General features: G+C 35.3%; 1 protein-coding gene across 3 annotated transcripts; it reads left to right on the forward strand.

The window, feature by feature from the left end:
• The first annotated feature begins 1,275 nt into the window (after positions 1-1,275).
• LOC130995762 (F-box/kelch-repeat protein SKIP11-like) lies at positions 1,276-4,296 on the forward strand. 3 transcript variants are annotated; one of them, XM_057921173.1, is made up of 4 exons: positions 1,276-1,642; positions 2,152-2,229; positions 2,367-2,399; positions 2,481-4,296. In XM_057921173.1, the coding sequence occupies exon 4, from the start codon at positions 2,482-2,484 to the stop codon at positions 3,814-3,816; it is 1,335 nt and encodes a 444-aa protein (XP_057777156.1). In that variant the 5' UTR covers positions 1,276-1,642; positions 2,152-2,229; positions 2,367-2,399; position 2,481; the 3' UTR covers positions 3,817-4,296. The 3 variants fall into 3 exon arrangements, with proteins under 3 accessions (XP_057777156.1, XP_057777154.1, XP_057777155.1); XM_057921171.1 differs by lacking the exon at positions 2,152-2,229; XM_057921172.1 differs by lacking the exon at positions 2,152-2,229 and having other exon boundaries at positions 2,367-4,296.
• Positions 4,297-15,378: the final 11,082 nt, after the last annotated feature.

The following is a 15,378-nucleotide window of genomic DNA, read 5'->3' on the forward strand; positions in this document are numbered from 1 at the left end:
AGATGCGACACATCAATCGTACATCATATCATACTTCAAATTTACATATTTTTTTATTTTAAAATATTCAATTCCACAACAACTTTTTATAAACTTCATCAAATGAATATTTATATAAAAATGTATTTCTATTATCACAACCTACATTTAATTGGCGAAAGTGATTAAGATAGAAATAATATTGTACTACAAATTTAATTTGATCATATCAAATTAATTAAAGAAATAATTTATATGTAAACTATTTCATATGCTATAATAATAAAAATAATATAAAATAATTATAAATGATAACATAAAATAATTCTCATAGAAATTCGACGGATTAGATATAAACACCCCTAAAATAATTGAGCGGATGGTGTCACCAGAAGCATATTTATCGTTGCCAAAATTCTCCAGTCTCGTTATTTACAGTTTTCACCCCAAAAATTTGAAAATTTATAGCAGTAAATATGTGAAGGGTGCGAACGTGGAGAAATTGAAGCCCACTTGTCGACGCCGCACCATCCCATAAACACGTGTCGCCACCGACCGCCGCCGGTGTTGGGTGGCCCCTCCGCCACCAGAGAAGAAGCGAACATAAGCTGTAATTGGGTCCCACGCCACCTCCTCAAGTCTCTCCCAGAAAATTGAAAAAAGATAAAAGATAAACAAGGGAGAGTGCATGCGAACACTGATTAAAGCAGAAATTAAGAAGGAAAACGTTGTTGCAAACTTGCAAAAAATGACCATGTGTTTTTACCTGTCCAATGATGGAAAACAAACATTAATATAGTAATTGTACAGCTGCCATACACGCCCAACTCCCAAGTACAAAAAAGCTTAAATATAATCCACTAATACTACTCTTATTTCATTCAACAATTGTTCAACATTCATGAATCACCACTTGCATGTAATTTTTTTTCTTCTAATTGTCTATATAAATTATGTACTAATAAGAGCGATTATTTTTTACATTGATAGAAGATAAAATTGCTACTAGAATACGCTTAAGGATGTTTACCTTTCATGATTTACAGTATCATATAATTGAATACTTTTATTATTAAAAAATTCCAATCACATTCTTTCAATAAAATATGATGATCAAGCAAAATTAGTTTCATTAATAAAAATTATCAAAGTTTTCGAGATATTTTGAAGTTCTACTATACTATTCTTATTTGTTTACACTAATATTTAAAAGTAATTAAACACTCCTTTAAAATGAAAATAAAAATAATTGCAAATAAAAAAATTATATATATATATATATATTTAGAGAGAGAGAGAGAGAGAGAGAGAGATAAAGGGGTCCTCCAAAGTCCAAAGATTATGCCCCAAAGCCGAAGCTGAAGCCCAACGCCCCTGGCTTTGATATGCAGAGAGAATCCAAAGGATTTCTCTTACAACGCCAAGAACTGAAACTGAAGTTTCTCTCTCTTCTCTCTCTCTCTAATACACACACTTGATAACCATAAACACATAAAGAAACAATAAAACCGGAAAGAAATGAAAAAATAGAAGAGAAATATATTACAGAAAGAGAAAGTCCGGTGTCTAATTACATGCAGCGGAGCAGGGCCTAGAAAGAAAAGATTTTGCACTCGGATGCTTCAATCAGGCCTCTTTCTTTTTCTTCTTATAATCTAAATTTGTAAGTCTGCTCTGTTGTTTATGATTTATGTCGTCCATTGTTAAATTATTATTTCTGCAAGCTATTGTTGAATCTTGTTCAATTTGCTCTACCTGTGCTTATTGTCGCTTCTCTTTGTGATGTTTGACAGTAATAAAACTTCAATTTGATAGATCTAATGTAAGGAAATAATAGAAGCTGTAGGAAAACCAATGCAAGATTCGAGCTTTTTGTTTTCAACTCTTGCTATTTTGATTTTTGTGAAGTTGTGGGTGATAATTGATCTGAATTTTAGAGATCTAGTCATATTGCTTCTATAGCTTTGTGCATGTTCCAATTGATTGAAACTCTTGATTTGTTTGTTTATTTTCAATGTTCTCCGATATGGGTTTATCTTGTATTTGCTTTTCGAAATGTTTCTTTGCTTGTTATTCTGTATATTTTTTTTTGTTCAAATATGGCGTTTGAATGTTGTTTGCTATTTGTGGGAATTTGATTCTCGTTGATGGATTTGGATCACGGACGGCTAGGAGTGAAAAGTTTCCTCTTTTTCTGCCCCTCGTGCAATCCGGTTTTTAAGATTTCCTTTTTCTTGAAAATTCAATTTGGTAAGTTGTTGTTATGAATTTGCAAGAATTTTTGCATGTTTATCTGGCTTTTGATCTTCTTGCATTTTAGGTTGTGGGTATTTTGCTTCTGTAATACATTAGTTTCTGATCTCAAACTTATGCATGACTATTTGCAGTGATCTGGGCTGCTGACAAACAACAAGAATTAGGTCTTTATTTTCTTCATCTTTTCTTCTTTTTATTTTAAAGAAAAAAAAAATATTAGTGCTGATTTTGGTTTGTATTCAAAGTATGTTGCAAGACCGACCTTGTTTGGTGTCGAGGGACTATAATCCGATGACGTGTGATCGAGAAGGCAATTGGCCTATGGCTTACGGGGCCGAAAAGGTCGAGGTTCAGCAGGGCAAGCGCATCTTGGAAACGAATGAGGAGGAAGATGACATCGTAAAAAAGGCGTCCAAGCATTCGGGCGATCAAGTAGATACTGATTTGTCTATTGGTGGGATTCTAAAGTCGCTTTATGACCAATCGAGCAGCCAGGGACACGCTGGCAATAATTCAGATTCGAGCTCCTTGATTGCTGACATTGGTCCGGACAACTCGATTAGTTGTCTTATACGGTGCTCCCGAGCTGATTATGGTTCAATTGCATCATTGAACCGGAGTTTCCGGTCTCTTGTCCGTAGTGGTGAGCTGTATAAATTAAGGCGGAAAAACGGGGTAGTCGAGCATTGGGTTTACTTTTCTTGCCAGCTGCTCGAATGGGAGGCCTTTGACCCTATACGGCGCCGTTGGATGCATTTACCAAGAATGTATTCTAATGATTCCTTTGTGTTTGCGGATAAGGAATCTTTGGCTGTTGGGACAGAACTTCTTGTTTTCGGGAAGAATTCCATGGCGCACGTGATCTATCGATACAGTTTGTTGACGAACACGTGGACTACCGGAATGACCATGAACAAGCCTAGGTGCTTATTTGGGTCCGCAAGCCTCGGAGAAATCGCCATATTGGCTGGCGGGTGCGATTCGGATGGCCATATCCTCAGCTCTGCGGAGTTATACAATTCTGAAACGAGAACTTGGATGACGCTTCCAAGCATGAAGAAAGCGAGGAAAATGTGTTCCGCGGTTTTCATGGATGGAAAGTTTTACGTAATTGGAGGAATAGGAGGAGCTGATTCCAAGCTTCTCACGTGCGGAGAGGAATATGATTTGGAAAGCGGTACCTGGACGGAGATTCCTAATATGTCCCCGGTGCGTACTGGCGCACCAAGAGATAACGAGCCACCTGTTACATCTGAGGCACCACCTCTGATTGCCGTTGTAAATAATGCATTGTATGCTGCAGATTATGCTGCTATGGAGGTGAGAAAATATAACAAGGAGAGTAGGGTTTGGAATACCGTCGGAAGGTTGCCGGAACGTGCTGATTCTATGTTCGGTTGGGGCTTAGCATTTAGAGCATGTGGTGATCGTCTTATTGTTATTGGGGGGCCTCGTAGTGCTGGTGAGGGTTTTATTGAAGTGAATTCGTGGGTTCCAAGTGAAGAGCCTCCACGGTGGGATGTGCTAGGCCAGAAGCGGTCCGCCAGTTTTGTCTATAATTGTGCTGTGATGGGATGCTGAATGTATGCGTGTTGCAGGCACCATACAAAATTTCGATCTTGTATGCTTGTGGTTAACAATTGGTTCCCGGATGCACCCGGTTCTTACTGATGGGTACTTTTCCCAAACTTTTTTAGTTTCGCTTTCTACAGTCCGACAAGGATAGGCAGGATATTACAATTGAATGTTTTCCATAAACTAGTCTTCAGTACAAGTTTTTTCTTTTTCTCTTCAGACTTGATCGATATTTTCTTTCGCTGAATTGTCGATATTTTCTTTCACTGAATTGTCTTCTCCCGGTGAAGTAACATGAGAAGGTCTTCAAATTGGTGTTGCAGAGCAAAGAAATAGGTTCGTTAACTTGAGAGTTAGGCGTTTCCGTCGGCTTTTAAGTTTTATACTTAAATGAAACATAGAATTCAGTGTACTTGGGCTTTTATGGTCCTAAATTTCTTGAAATCATCGCAAAGGAATTAATAAAGTCCGACATTTCTTTGGAAACACAGCCTATTTATTGATTTGAATTAGTTATATGCTTAATCTCAATATTTGCAGCTCTTGTGAAGTTATACATTGCCTTTTTTGGTTCTTTCATATCTGTCATTATAGCAACAAATCCTATTATAGTATTAACATTCTTCATTTTCTATTTTTTTAATACTCAGATAATTATCTTTTAGTTGAATTTAGGATGTGTTACTACAATGTCTTCAAGATCTGATTCTTGCATCATTGAAAGTAGTCGGTATGCCAAATACGTACGTGCAAAGGTGAATTTGGTCGGGTTTTGATGTTGTTTGAGGTAACAATGGTTCGAATTGATCTCCCTAATTCTTGATCAGGGTTGAGCCAAATTTGGTTAAATTAGATTATCTAACTGCACTATTCTTGTTACTAGACTGTGTGCTTTGCGGATGTGCTATTATTCTCATGATCTCATCTGTCATTTTGCATTCAAACGAGTCGCATATTGTGCATAAACACGCTATGTAGATAAACTGAACCTCAACTGATTTAGATGCTGATAGGTCGTTAGATATCCATAATCACACTTATGCACCACCTAATCCTCTTGGTTTGTCGATTCAACTCTTGCTTGCATGCATTACAGGTGTTGGTTCACATCATTTATTTTGGAGGACTGTTTTTTCGTGCATTCATTGAACGATATCTCTATAGTGGGATGTAGACAAATTGTCATTTAAGCCTTTTTACCTTTCAGTTAGGTTGAGCTACATCTGCAGCCATCTTCTTATCTGTATGCTGACTAAAAATCTATCTGTAAAAATGGATGCTTCTATCTTTACATTGATTGCAGATTTTGTAGGGATTTGCTTTCGTGCGTGATTCATGCAGGATTTACAGGGCTGTGTTTCAAGCATTTCTTGCAAAAGCCAAACTTGGTGACCTGGTACTAATTTATTGCTTGCTTTAGTTTTTTGTTGGTTTCTTTCCTTATGAACTCCTAGTCTTTGCAGGTTTAATTTTCGACTACCGCATTAATTCCCCCTCAGTTTTACAGCTGCTATACTTGATAACTTTGTTACTTTGAGCTTGAAGCATGAACAGCTCCACACATAAATTTTAATATGTGTTGGTCATATACATAATGAGCTATTTTAATTTATTTGGTCCATTAATTAATATCTTAAAATTCTATCATTGAAACCTTGGGGTCTCTTTTTTCCCATATTCTATCTGTATGCTTAGTGAAAATATATATTTGATGGATTTAGTGCAGTATCCATTTCCTTCTATTTTTGGTTCACATGTATTGTATATTTGCTAAGTTGCACTTTATGCCCATAGTAACATAATTGTATGTTTGTTAGATATAGCATAGGTGTCTATGTAATATTTCATGGGCTTTCATAACATTCTGTAAGCATGTTGACTTCTGCTTCTTGTGAAATAGAATTTGTATTCATTTAGAGGTTTTTTATGCTTACACAAAAAGTTGTGTAAGATCGTGTGAAGTGATGAATATTCAGGTTCAGCTCGATATTAAATGGTGGTATATTTGTAGTTTTATTTAGGCAAAAACTTGTGTGCATCCAGATGTAAAATTAAATTTAATTGGAATTCATCCATTTCTATCTTGAATTTATTTATCTCTAAAGGTGAGTTCACTTTGATGGATAAACTTATTATAGGAAAATGAGGGATAACAAAAAATTATGCTTTTAAATGCCTCATTTTATTTTCCACATTTTATACAAAAGAGAAGTTCACTATTTTCCCTTCCTTATTTTCACTTTTTGGAAAGGATAATATTATTCCTCCTTGAAGTAAAAAAATAAGGAAGGAAAAATTATGTATAAAGGGTTCGTTTTCTACGTGATATGAGATATAAGATGGGATATATTTGACTGTGATATCTATTAATTTATTAGATATCAATGTCATACTTTGATAAGATATATATAAAAAAAAAATTACAATTACTGTCCCAGGTGTGATACAGAATCCAAAATATATGAATAATTATCAATCCAAAATATATGAATAATAGATAATGGGCCATTAATTTATAAAGAGCTTTCAGTTTGGAAGCAAACAACATATTACAGTGTTATAGATATTTATCCCACATTTATCATACATAACAAACGAGCCCAAAATGTGGAAAAAGAAATGAGGCATTTAAAGGTATAAATTTTTGTTATTTTTCTTTTTTCAATGATATATTTTTTCATCAAAGTAACCGCATCCTAATTAGATTTTGTTAATCTCAATTAGTTTTTAGTTAGGGTGGATGACCCATGTAGGGCTTTCGATTGGTTCGTTGTCGGGTACCAAAATTTTCTATTTCCCGTAATCGAAATTAGCTTGATTCTAGGGATTGTCATTAATTTCAATTAATTAATCTGAAAATATTCTAAGCCTATTGCCATTACTGAAACCAGTTTGAATACGACTCAACTTGGTAAATGTCGATTTATCGAAATTGTTTAGACATCCCTAAATCCGTGCATTCAAATGTACTGTAGTGTGCTCAACTATTTATAATGTTTGGGTATGAGTCAGGATTCGGTTTCCAAATATATTTTATTCTTACATAACGCAATTCCAGAAGTCCAACAAAACACCAACTGCATCACTAGCTATGTCAATCTAGCCCGAAACTCGTGGGCTGGTCCGATTAACCTGTCATCCGAGAGGGTTAAGGTTGAATATTTTCAATCCGATAAAAATTGCAACCCGATTAGCCCGTAACCGAGTAGCCGGGTCGACCTGACTAACCCGATGGGCTAGCTCGAAATCCGAATACTTAATATTAAATATTTAGATATAAAAATAAAAAATGATAAAATATTATAAAGTGTATCATTTCACTTTTCTGTATTTTTGAGATGCTTTGACTTTATAAATTCAAACTATTGTTGGATATTTTATTGTTACCAACTTACTATATGTTATGTAATCTTATGTTTTTTTCAATATCTTATATTTTTGCATTTCATGCTTGCTATATAATTTATCTTTGATTTCTATGTATATTTTACACATTATACATTAGATCATTAAAAATAATAAAATACAAATGATTATTTTATTTTTTCGCATTTAAGCCGACTAGCTCGATGGGCTAGCCCGCCCGAAACTCGAACGCTTAGGGTTAGGGTTGAAAATTTATAACCCGACAAAATTCCCAGCCCGATTAGCCAGCACCCGATTAACCCGAAATTCGATAGGGCTGGCCCGAAACCCGGTGGGCTGGCCCGTCAATCCCTAGGCAACAATATGAATATAAAAAATCGCAAGTATGAATCTGGGAAACCAAATCGATCTCAAACGACTCAGATTTATAGTTTACGGGCTTATAATTAAGTAAAAGAAACAAAATATATTTGTATTTTAGAGTGGGCCGAAAAATTTGGGCCCAAATGATTTAATGCTGATTCAGTTAACCTGTACGAGTCCAAAAAACGTATGATAAGATTTTCGCTATATAGTATTTAAAATGTTTTACTATGATAATGCTTCTTTCAACGATTACTATGGGAACAAATTTTCTATTTCATCATCCTTTTTTCTTTTCTTTTTTGATAAATTATATAAATAAATAAAGAAAATTAAATTGTATGACATGGACTCGAATTTAAGACATCAGGTCTTGGGCATTAGTCACCTACCGCTAGTCCAATACACACCCATAATTTAATCATTGTTTTGTATATGCATGTGTTTGTCAATAGAGGAAAACATCCACTTTGCTTATTGAGAATAAAATAAATTTTACAAACTAAAAAGTAAATTTTACTGATTTTAGCGGTGAAAAAAAATTATCCTTAATTTAAAATGGATTAGAATATTTAAAAATGCGAATGATCATGAGATTCCCATTGCAATGAGGTACAATTGATTTATATAATCGTATTTTCTCCCCTAAAAATAAAAAATAAAAAATGATGAGCCCATGAAAGGGCAGACACGTATTCATATGTTTAGGAGAATAAAGGGTACCATATAAAGTCGACAACTAATATAAAATATACGATCAATTATTTCCTGCTCCTTGTTAGTGAACCAATTTTCATATCCTCCCAAATCATCACTAACCAATTGAATTGCTCATCTCCTATAGTTGAATTGTCTTTATTTTATCTTAAACAAAAAACAATCCACAGTGTAAAAGCAACTAGGTTATTGAGCTACAAATTTTTTTTTAGAGCCCTTGAGATACCCGTGTTTTAGTAGTACTTTTTATGGGTAGAACGGCTATGATGGCTTTTTAGTGCACAAGTTGTGTATAAACCTTCTACTATGTCAAGAGGTTTTTGTTGCAAGTCATATTATATTGCATATCTCAATTGATTCATATATTTTATTGTATTTAAAAATTATCGATTAATTTATAAAATTTACGTCGAATAACCTCTTGAGTGGTTCAAGAGGATATATTGTTATCTACCTAAGAAAAAGAATTTGACTAATTCTCCATATACCTAACTAGTGAATAAAGTTTCTGATTGCAGTTATGATAATTCAATAAAATCAAAATCAAGAATATATGTTATGAAGGAAAGCATTTTAAAATTGAAGAGCTTTTTATTCATGGACACCCGATATGATCCTTACTTGTATATAGATTGATATCCGTTTCTCAGTACTCTAGATGTCTCATACTAAGGGTTCATTGCTACATGATATGAGACAACATGTAGTAATATGCTTGACTATGATATTTTTTACTACTATATGTTATATTAGTATCATGTTTGGTAGAAATGCATTAAAATGCCTGTAAAACATAATATGTTGTTTGGTAGGAGTATGATGTATTAATTAAGATTATATAAAGTAAATAGTTATTATAATTATGTATACCATCTTCCTAGGCGGTAGATATACAAAATCATCTGAATTTGTACAATATTTTTGGGCTTTTCATTTATAAAGGATTGTGTGTTTTGTATCAAACAAGATATTAGGGTGCTTCTCAAAAAAAAGATATTAGGGTATCACAGATATATTATACAACCTAATCACCCGTACCAAAGGAACTCTAAACGAAGATATTGTATTATTCAACTATTCATAACTCGACACAAAATTATGGTCATACCATCAATAAGTTATTCAATGAAAGAAAAACTAAAAAACCTTTAAGGGCATCTTCTTCCCTTTTAATTGGAACCTCCGAAATTGGGAAATAATCCTTATACTAAATCAACATTAATTAATAGGGTTAATAAATCTAAATCTTTTATTAACCATGTAATCAAAGATGGTCTGTAAAGATGAATAAGTTAATGTTTTTCCACGTCTTCCAAGCATTTCTTTTAGTTCTTTTAGCTTAGTTTAAGCTTTTACAATGGCCCATAAACTCGTGGCTGAAGTGGATTGTTTATCAATGTTGGCCTTTTTGATATCTCCAAGATACACACACACACACACAAAACTATTTTATGGAAAAAAAAATTAGCGTTATGGCTTGAACAAGTTGGTCTTCACTTTTTAGATTACTAGTTGTCTGGCTTTATCGATTGATTTGTCAAGTAGGATTTTGTTATATGTTGCAATCTAGGCGGAACATCATGCAAAGCAAAAAGAAAAAGTGCAACTTGATGTTTAGTATGGGAAATATGATTAAATATTTAAATGTATAGTGCATGGGAGAGGTGAAAGTAAGATTTACTAAATAAAATAAGAAAAAAAATTATTTTTAGAGTGAATGCATCATCAACTAATTCAAATTCTGGAGAGAGCGAATTTTTTTTTTCCGGGTGCATTAATTATTAGAGCGAATGCATTAATTATAATAGTTCACACATACTCACAAAACATGTAGTTTTCACTAGAATCACACCTTATATCTAATAAAATGTTAAAAGAAAAAATTAAAAGGACTTTTTACTTTTTCCCATACTACACATATAATTAATAATAATACTACACATAATTCATTGAATTTAGTCAAAAAAATTATTTTTACGTTGTAATTTATATTTAAAAATTATTGGTCGTGAATGAGTATGTACTGATGTTTGGGAGGGGAGGGGGAAGAATACACCAATTGACAATTTTTCGATTCTTAAATGAGATAAAATTAGTAAGTTAGTATATTATTTGACTTTTAAGGTTACTAGGATTAGCACATTGGTTGTGAGCTAACTTATCTAGATAGTGTGCTATTAGAAAAGTGAAGTTCAAATAGTGTTATAGTAGTGATCAGTTAGATAACCTATTGACAACTTGAAAGCTAATCAGTTGGACAGATAATTAATAGAGTGCAAATCTGGTGCTTAATTAGTCGTTCCCTTTGGAACCCAAATTGTCCTGATTACTCTGAACTAGTGATGTGAACAAATTTCACTTCCATTTTAATTAGTGTAAACTGTCCAAGACTGTTAATTTTTTGTGTTGAACTTGGAAAATGTGTATTTGGTGTTTGGTCTAGGCTTGTGCTTTTGTGGTGTGTCAATGTGCTTGGGTGGTCGTGTAAATGAAGCTTTACTAACTAAAGGATGATTTGTATAGACTGGAATATAAGTTGGTATGATCCTAGCTTGAAATACCTTCTGCTTCGGACTCCTCAGTATAGGTTCCTTAAGTTGATTGTATCTCATCTGAGCAACATGGGGTTGGCTTATTGAATCAGTTTGTCTGAGTACTTTTCTCTCGGCACCCTTAGGTTTGTCAGTTGGTCTTGTATGCTACTGGATATTTAGGTTTCTCAGTGGACTTTACAAAAACACTTTGTAAAAGCACTATTTTTAGAAAGATTAAATTCTAAGCATATTTGAGTCAACGAGTTCCTCTGTGCTGCTTTTATAGCATCAATTTTTTGAGATGTTTTGTTTAAATCACTTATCTTTGTCTCATTTTCTTTTAAATCGGTATACTTAAGAGCAAACTCAGAGAGTTGGCTTTTCAATGAATTTCATCATATATATGGAGTTTAAAGCGTTTAAATCAGTTGGTCTTGTTTCACAAACATTTTCTTCAGAGTAGTGAGCTCTTCAATGAGATTCTTAACAGTGTTAGCAGATTCTAATTGGCCATTCTCAGCTAGATGAAGTCTCTCATTCAACTGACCATCCTCTAGTTGAGTTATTTCATATTTCCATAGTGCAAGCTCATGGGGTGAATTGTTTGAATATTCTATTTCACACAATTCATTTCAAAATCAGTTGCCAATTGTTGGAACAAATGGTACGAAATGCCATATTCAAACCATTCGTCCCAGTTTATGTTGTGCCAAATTTTAAGGTGAATGGTAGAAAATGATCTATTCGCATCATTCATTCTAAGGTCTATCGCTTTTATGTTGACACGAGTAGGCCATTTCACACCACGTACTATTCGTCCCAACATTTGTCAATAATAAAACTAGCACTTAAGATTGGGACGAATGGTACAAATAACATATTCGAACCATGTGTGCCAAACTAACACTTAGTGCGGCAGAAAATTAAACAAATCGTACGAATATTCCATTTCACACAATTCATCTGAATGTCTTATTCGCACCATCATGCCAAGGTTTGCCGTGCTAACATGAATGAATGGTACAAAGTTTGAAAAGGCCCACTCGTGCCAACACTAGTGCGAAAGACCTTGAGACTAATGGTGCGAAATAACATATTCGAACCATTCGTTCCAAATGCTTGGCGAGAAAGACATTGGGATAAATGTTTCGAATATGTCATTCCGTACCATTCGTTCTACATAAATGGCATAATAAAAAATACTACTCCCTCCGTCTCATAAGAGTGTGCACTTTTTGCCATTTTGGTATGTCTCACAAGAGTGTGCACTTTTCTTTTCTGGACCCCTTTTTCGACTAATAAAAGTGGACCCCTTCTTCCACTAATAACACACTCACCTAACATTATTTAAAACATATGCCACCAACAATCATGCACACTCTTATGGGATGAATAGAATATTATACTTGAAGTTTGTTCAAACAAATCCAACTATAATTGATAAACAAAATTCGAATCAATATTATTTTTCATCTTTTTCATTTTTCAAACAATAAAATTACAAATATTTTTTTCATCTTTTTCATTTTTCAAACAATAAATTACAAATAATATTACCAAATCAACGCGAAAATCTTACAGCTAACAAAAAAATTGAAGTAAATTCCTACAGTAAATCTGCATTTTCATTTTGCACTGGAGGAAGGCATCGTGTGGTGGCGGCAAAGATAAACTGTTAGGTCCAGAGGGTCTCGAATAGGTGTATGAGAGGGGGGGGAATACACCTATAGGCTATTTTTAACTTAATCTACTGACCTCAATCAGAGGGATCTCAGTCAGAGATCAAAACGAAACTTTGCATGCAAACAAGGACTCCTGTTTTACTGAAATAAGTTTTGACCAACATGGTTGACGACTGATACTGAAAGCTCTTCAGTAATGAGTTATCAGTTAAGTTACTGGAACTTAACTGATCCAAGTAAGGGCTTCAGTCGTGTTTGCAAAGATAGAGATGATATCACTCTTCCTTACTATCAGAGGATAGTTCAGTCAGATGGATATCATACGCAGCGAAAATTAAACTTAGTTTCGTAATAGCCTCGATGGAGCAGGTTGTTGGATTAAGGTTTCTCTTTGCTATTAGTCAGTGTTCAGTTTTATCAATAGAAATAGCACAAGTAAGAATGTAAAACTGAAAGCTGTAAATAACACAGAGACTTTTACGTGGTTTGGAAAAACCCTTTCCTACATCCACGGCTGGTTGATCAGACCAACAATCCACTCCGCAAGTGCTTCACTGGTGCACTGCAAACCGTACCCGTGTGCTTGCCTGGTGCACACAACCGTAAACTGAAGAAAATCCTTCTTCAGCACCCACACACCTCGCGTAGGATTTCCCTGCTAAGTACACCTCGTGCTCAGACTTTTCACTCAGAGTTCAGAGTACCTTCCTGAACTCCGAACCACTCAAACACTCTTATGGGGGGAAGGTTTGAACGAGTGCCAACTATACTTACAAAGAACAAGTTCTTTGAAGCAAGTTTGACCTTTGGCTTCTGGGTAAACAGATATATGCCTAGGGTCTAAGAGAATGTATGTAATCAGCAGTGACTGATTTTGGCTTTGGAATTCTCTTCTTCGATTCAAGCTTTGGGGCGGTTAAGCTTTAGGCTGAGTAGCAATTTCGGCAGAGCTTCAGCTTATGTCGTTGAATCGGTGAAGGTTGAAGTGATCCTCTAGCGCTATTTGTAGGAGAACTCTTGAATAGATCCGTTGGCGTAAATCGTCCTCAAGATTTCTTCCGTTGGAGAGCAATTCGAATTTGGGCTGAGGCTTCAATCTTCGAGGTTCCTTGTCTGTGTGGAAACGGCTCTCTTTGATGGACAGGAGATGTGACATCTCTGAAAAGTAACCACCAGATAGGAATGACCTCTGCAGAGATAAGATATTCTGAGATCTCTGCATTTAATGCGGCTGTACTTGTGCGTACGTGGCTTCCTCTGAACGTTGGAAGATCAGTCCTTGGAGGAATGTTCAACTGATACTTGACTTTAGTATCAGTCCTTTGCGCGCATTAAATAATCATTCTTCAACTGATACTTCAGTTGGTATCTGCAGTCTTCAGTCTTCAGTCTTCAGTCTTCGACACCGCAACTAAACTAGAAACAAACTCTAACACTTGAGTTCAAAATGATTCTAGTCTATTACATATAAGTCCTATGAATTTTGGTATCATCAAAACAAGGGTTAGGATATTCCACAAGGTTCCCAACAATTTCCCCCTTTTTGATGATGCCAAAACCACACAGCAGTTCTAGACAGCAAAAAGACTGAACTCACAGTACAAGTTCTAAACATGGGGTGAAAACAGTTCTCCCTTAACAATAGAACCTAAAAACTTGTACTTAGAGTAAGAACGAAAATAGTTCTAAAAACAGAACAAAAAGAAGACAGAAAAAACCATAATCAGAGCCTGGACAAAGAGTCATTGTCTTCAGGTTGAGATCAATAAGAAGTTCATTTCATTAAAGAAGACTGATAAGCCATCAGTCGAGGTACAGGGCAAGACTTACATTGGAGTAAAAAGGAAAACAAAAACAACATGGGAAACCCATGGACTCCAGCAGTCTGCTTGGCTGCGCCTTGAACTTCTTGATCTTCATCTTCTGTCTTCGTGTCTTCATGTTCCTAAGCTTGTTCCACTCTCACTTGTGTTCCATTGAATTGAGGTCTTTTCCTCTGGTTAATCTTCCTCATGATCATCCTGATGAAATAGGATGATCATTTTGCTTGATCGTCTTCAGTCTTTTGAGAATAAAGTCTCTTAAGAATTTCCCCCTTTTTGGCAACATCAAAAAGGTGGGATTTTGACTGAAGGATGAAGCTAAGACCACTACGTGGAAACAGAATCGCAGAATGGTCTAGAGAAAGATGTTGAGGGTCAGAGGTAAACGGAGAACGCGGAGGGTTTAGAAAAGAAAAATAAAGAGTGAGTGGAGATATGAAGGAGACGGAGAACGGGGAGGGATCAGGTTTGCATGGCTTCCTTGGAGGACTTTCTTTTGATTCTTCAGTCAGCTTCCCTTTTCCTTTTCTGTTCTCTTCTCGTTTGTCTTTGTCATCAGGCTCAGGAACCTCGCTGAATTTATTCTGGTTTTCCATTTGCTGTTGAAGATGAGTGACTGTTGATTCAAGAATTGCAATTTTGACTCTTAGCTCATATGATACTTCTTCTTGAATGAGAAGCCTCTCTTCCAGCATCTTGACTGGAGATGACAAGCTGTCGAACTTTCTTTTGGTTGAGCCTCGAGTCTTGTATCGTGGCTCAGAAATGAGGAGAGGAATTTCAGTCGAGATACTGATATTCCCCCTGAGTGAACTTTTCTGTTTTTCAAACAGATGGATGGTGGAAGACACTTGAGTAGTGTTCTTCTAGAAACAAGGTGTCTCATTTGCGCTATGAAGAATGAGTGCAGAAACTCTGGTTCCTTGACGCAGATGCCTGGTGGAGTGGGATTCTTTCTTCTCTTCAGCGAGAATCTGAATGTAGGCCTTCTCCCAGTTGAATGGGCCTTTCTGCATCAGGGCGATCAACACTAATTTGTGTGGTCTAGAGAGATGACCTGGGGATCCAAGAGTGCCAAACCAG

The sequence above is a fragment of the Salvia miltiorrhiza genome, chromosome 7, assembly GCF_028751815.1.
Source record: "Salvia miltiorrhiza cultivar Shanhuang (shh) chromosome 7, IMPLAD_Smil_shh, whole genome shotgun sequence".
NCBI classification, from domain to species: domain Eukaryota; kingdom Viridiplantae; phylum Streptophyta; class Magnoliopsida; order Lamiales; family Lamiaceae; genus Salvia; species Salvia miltiorrhiza.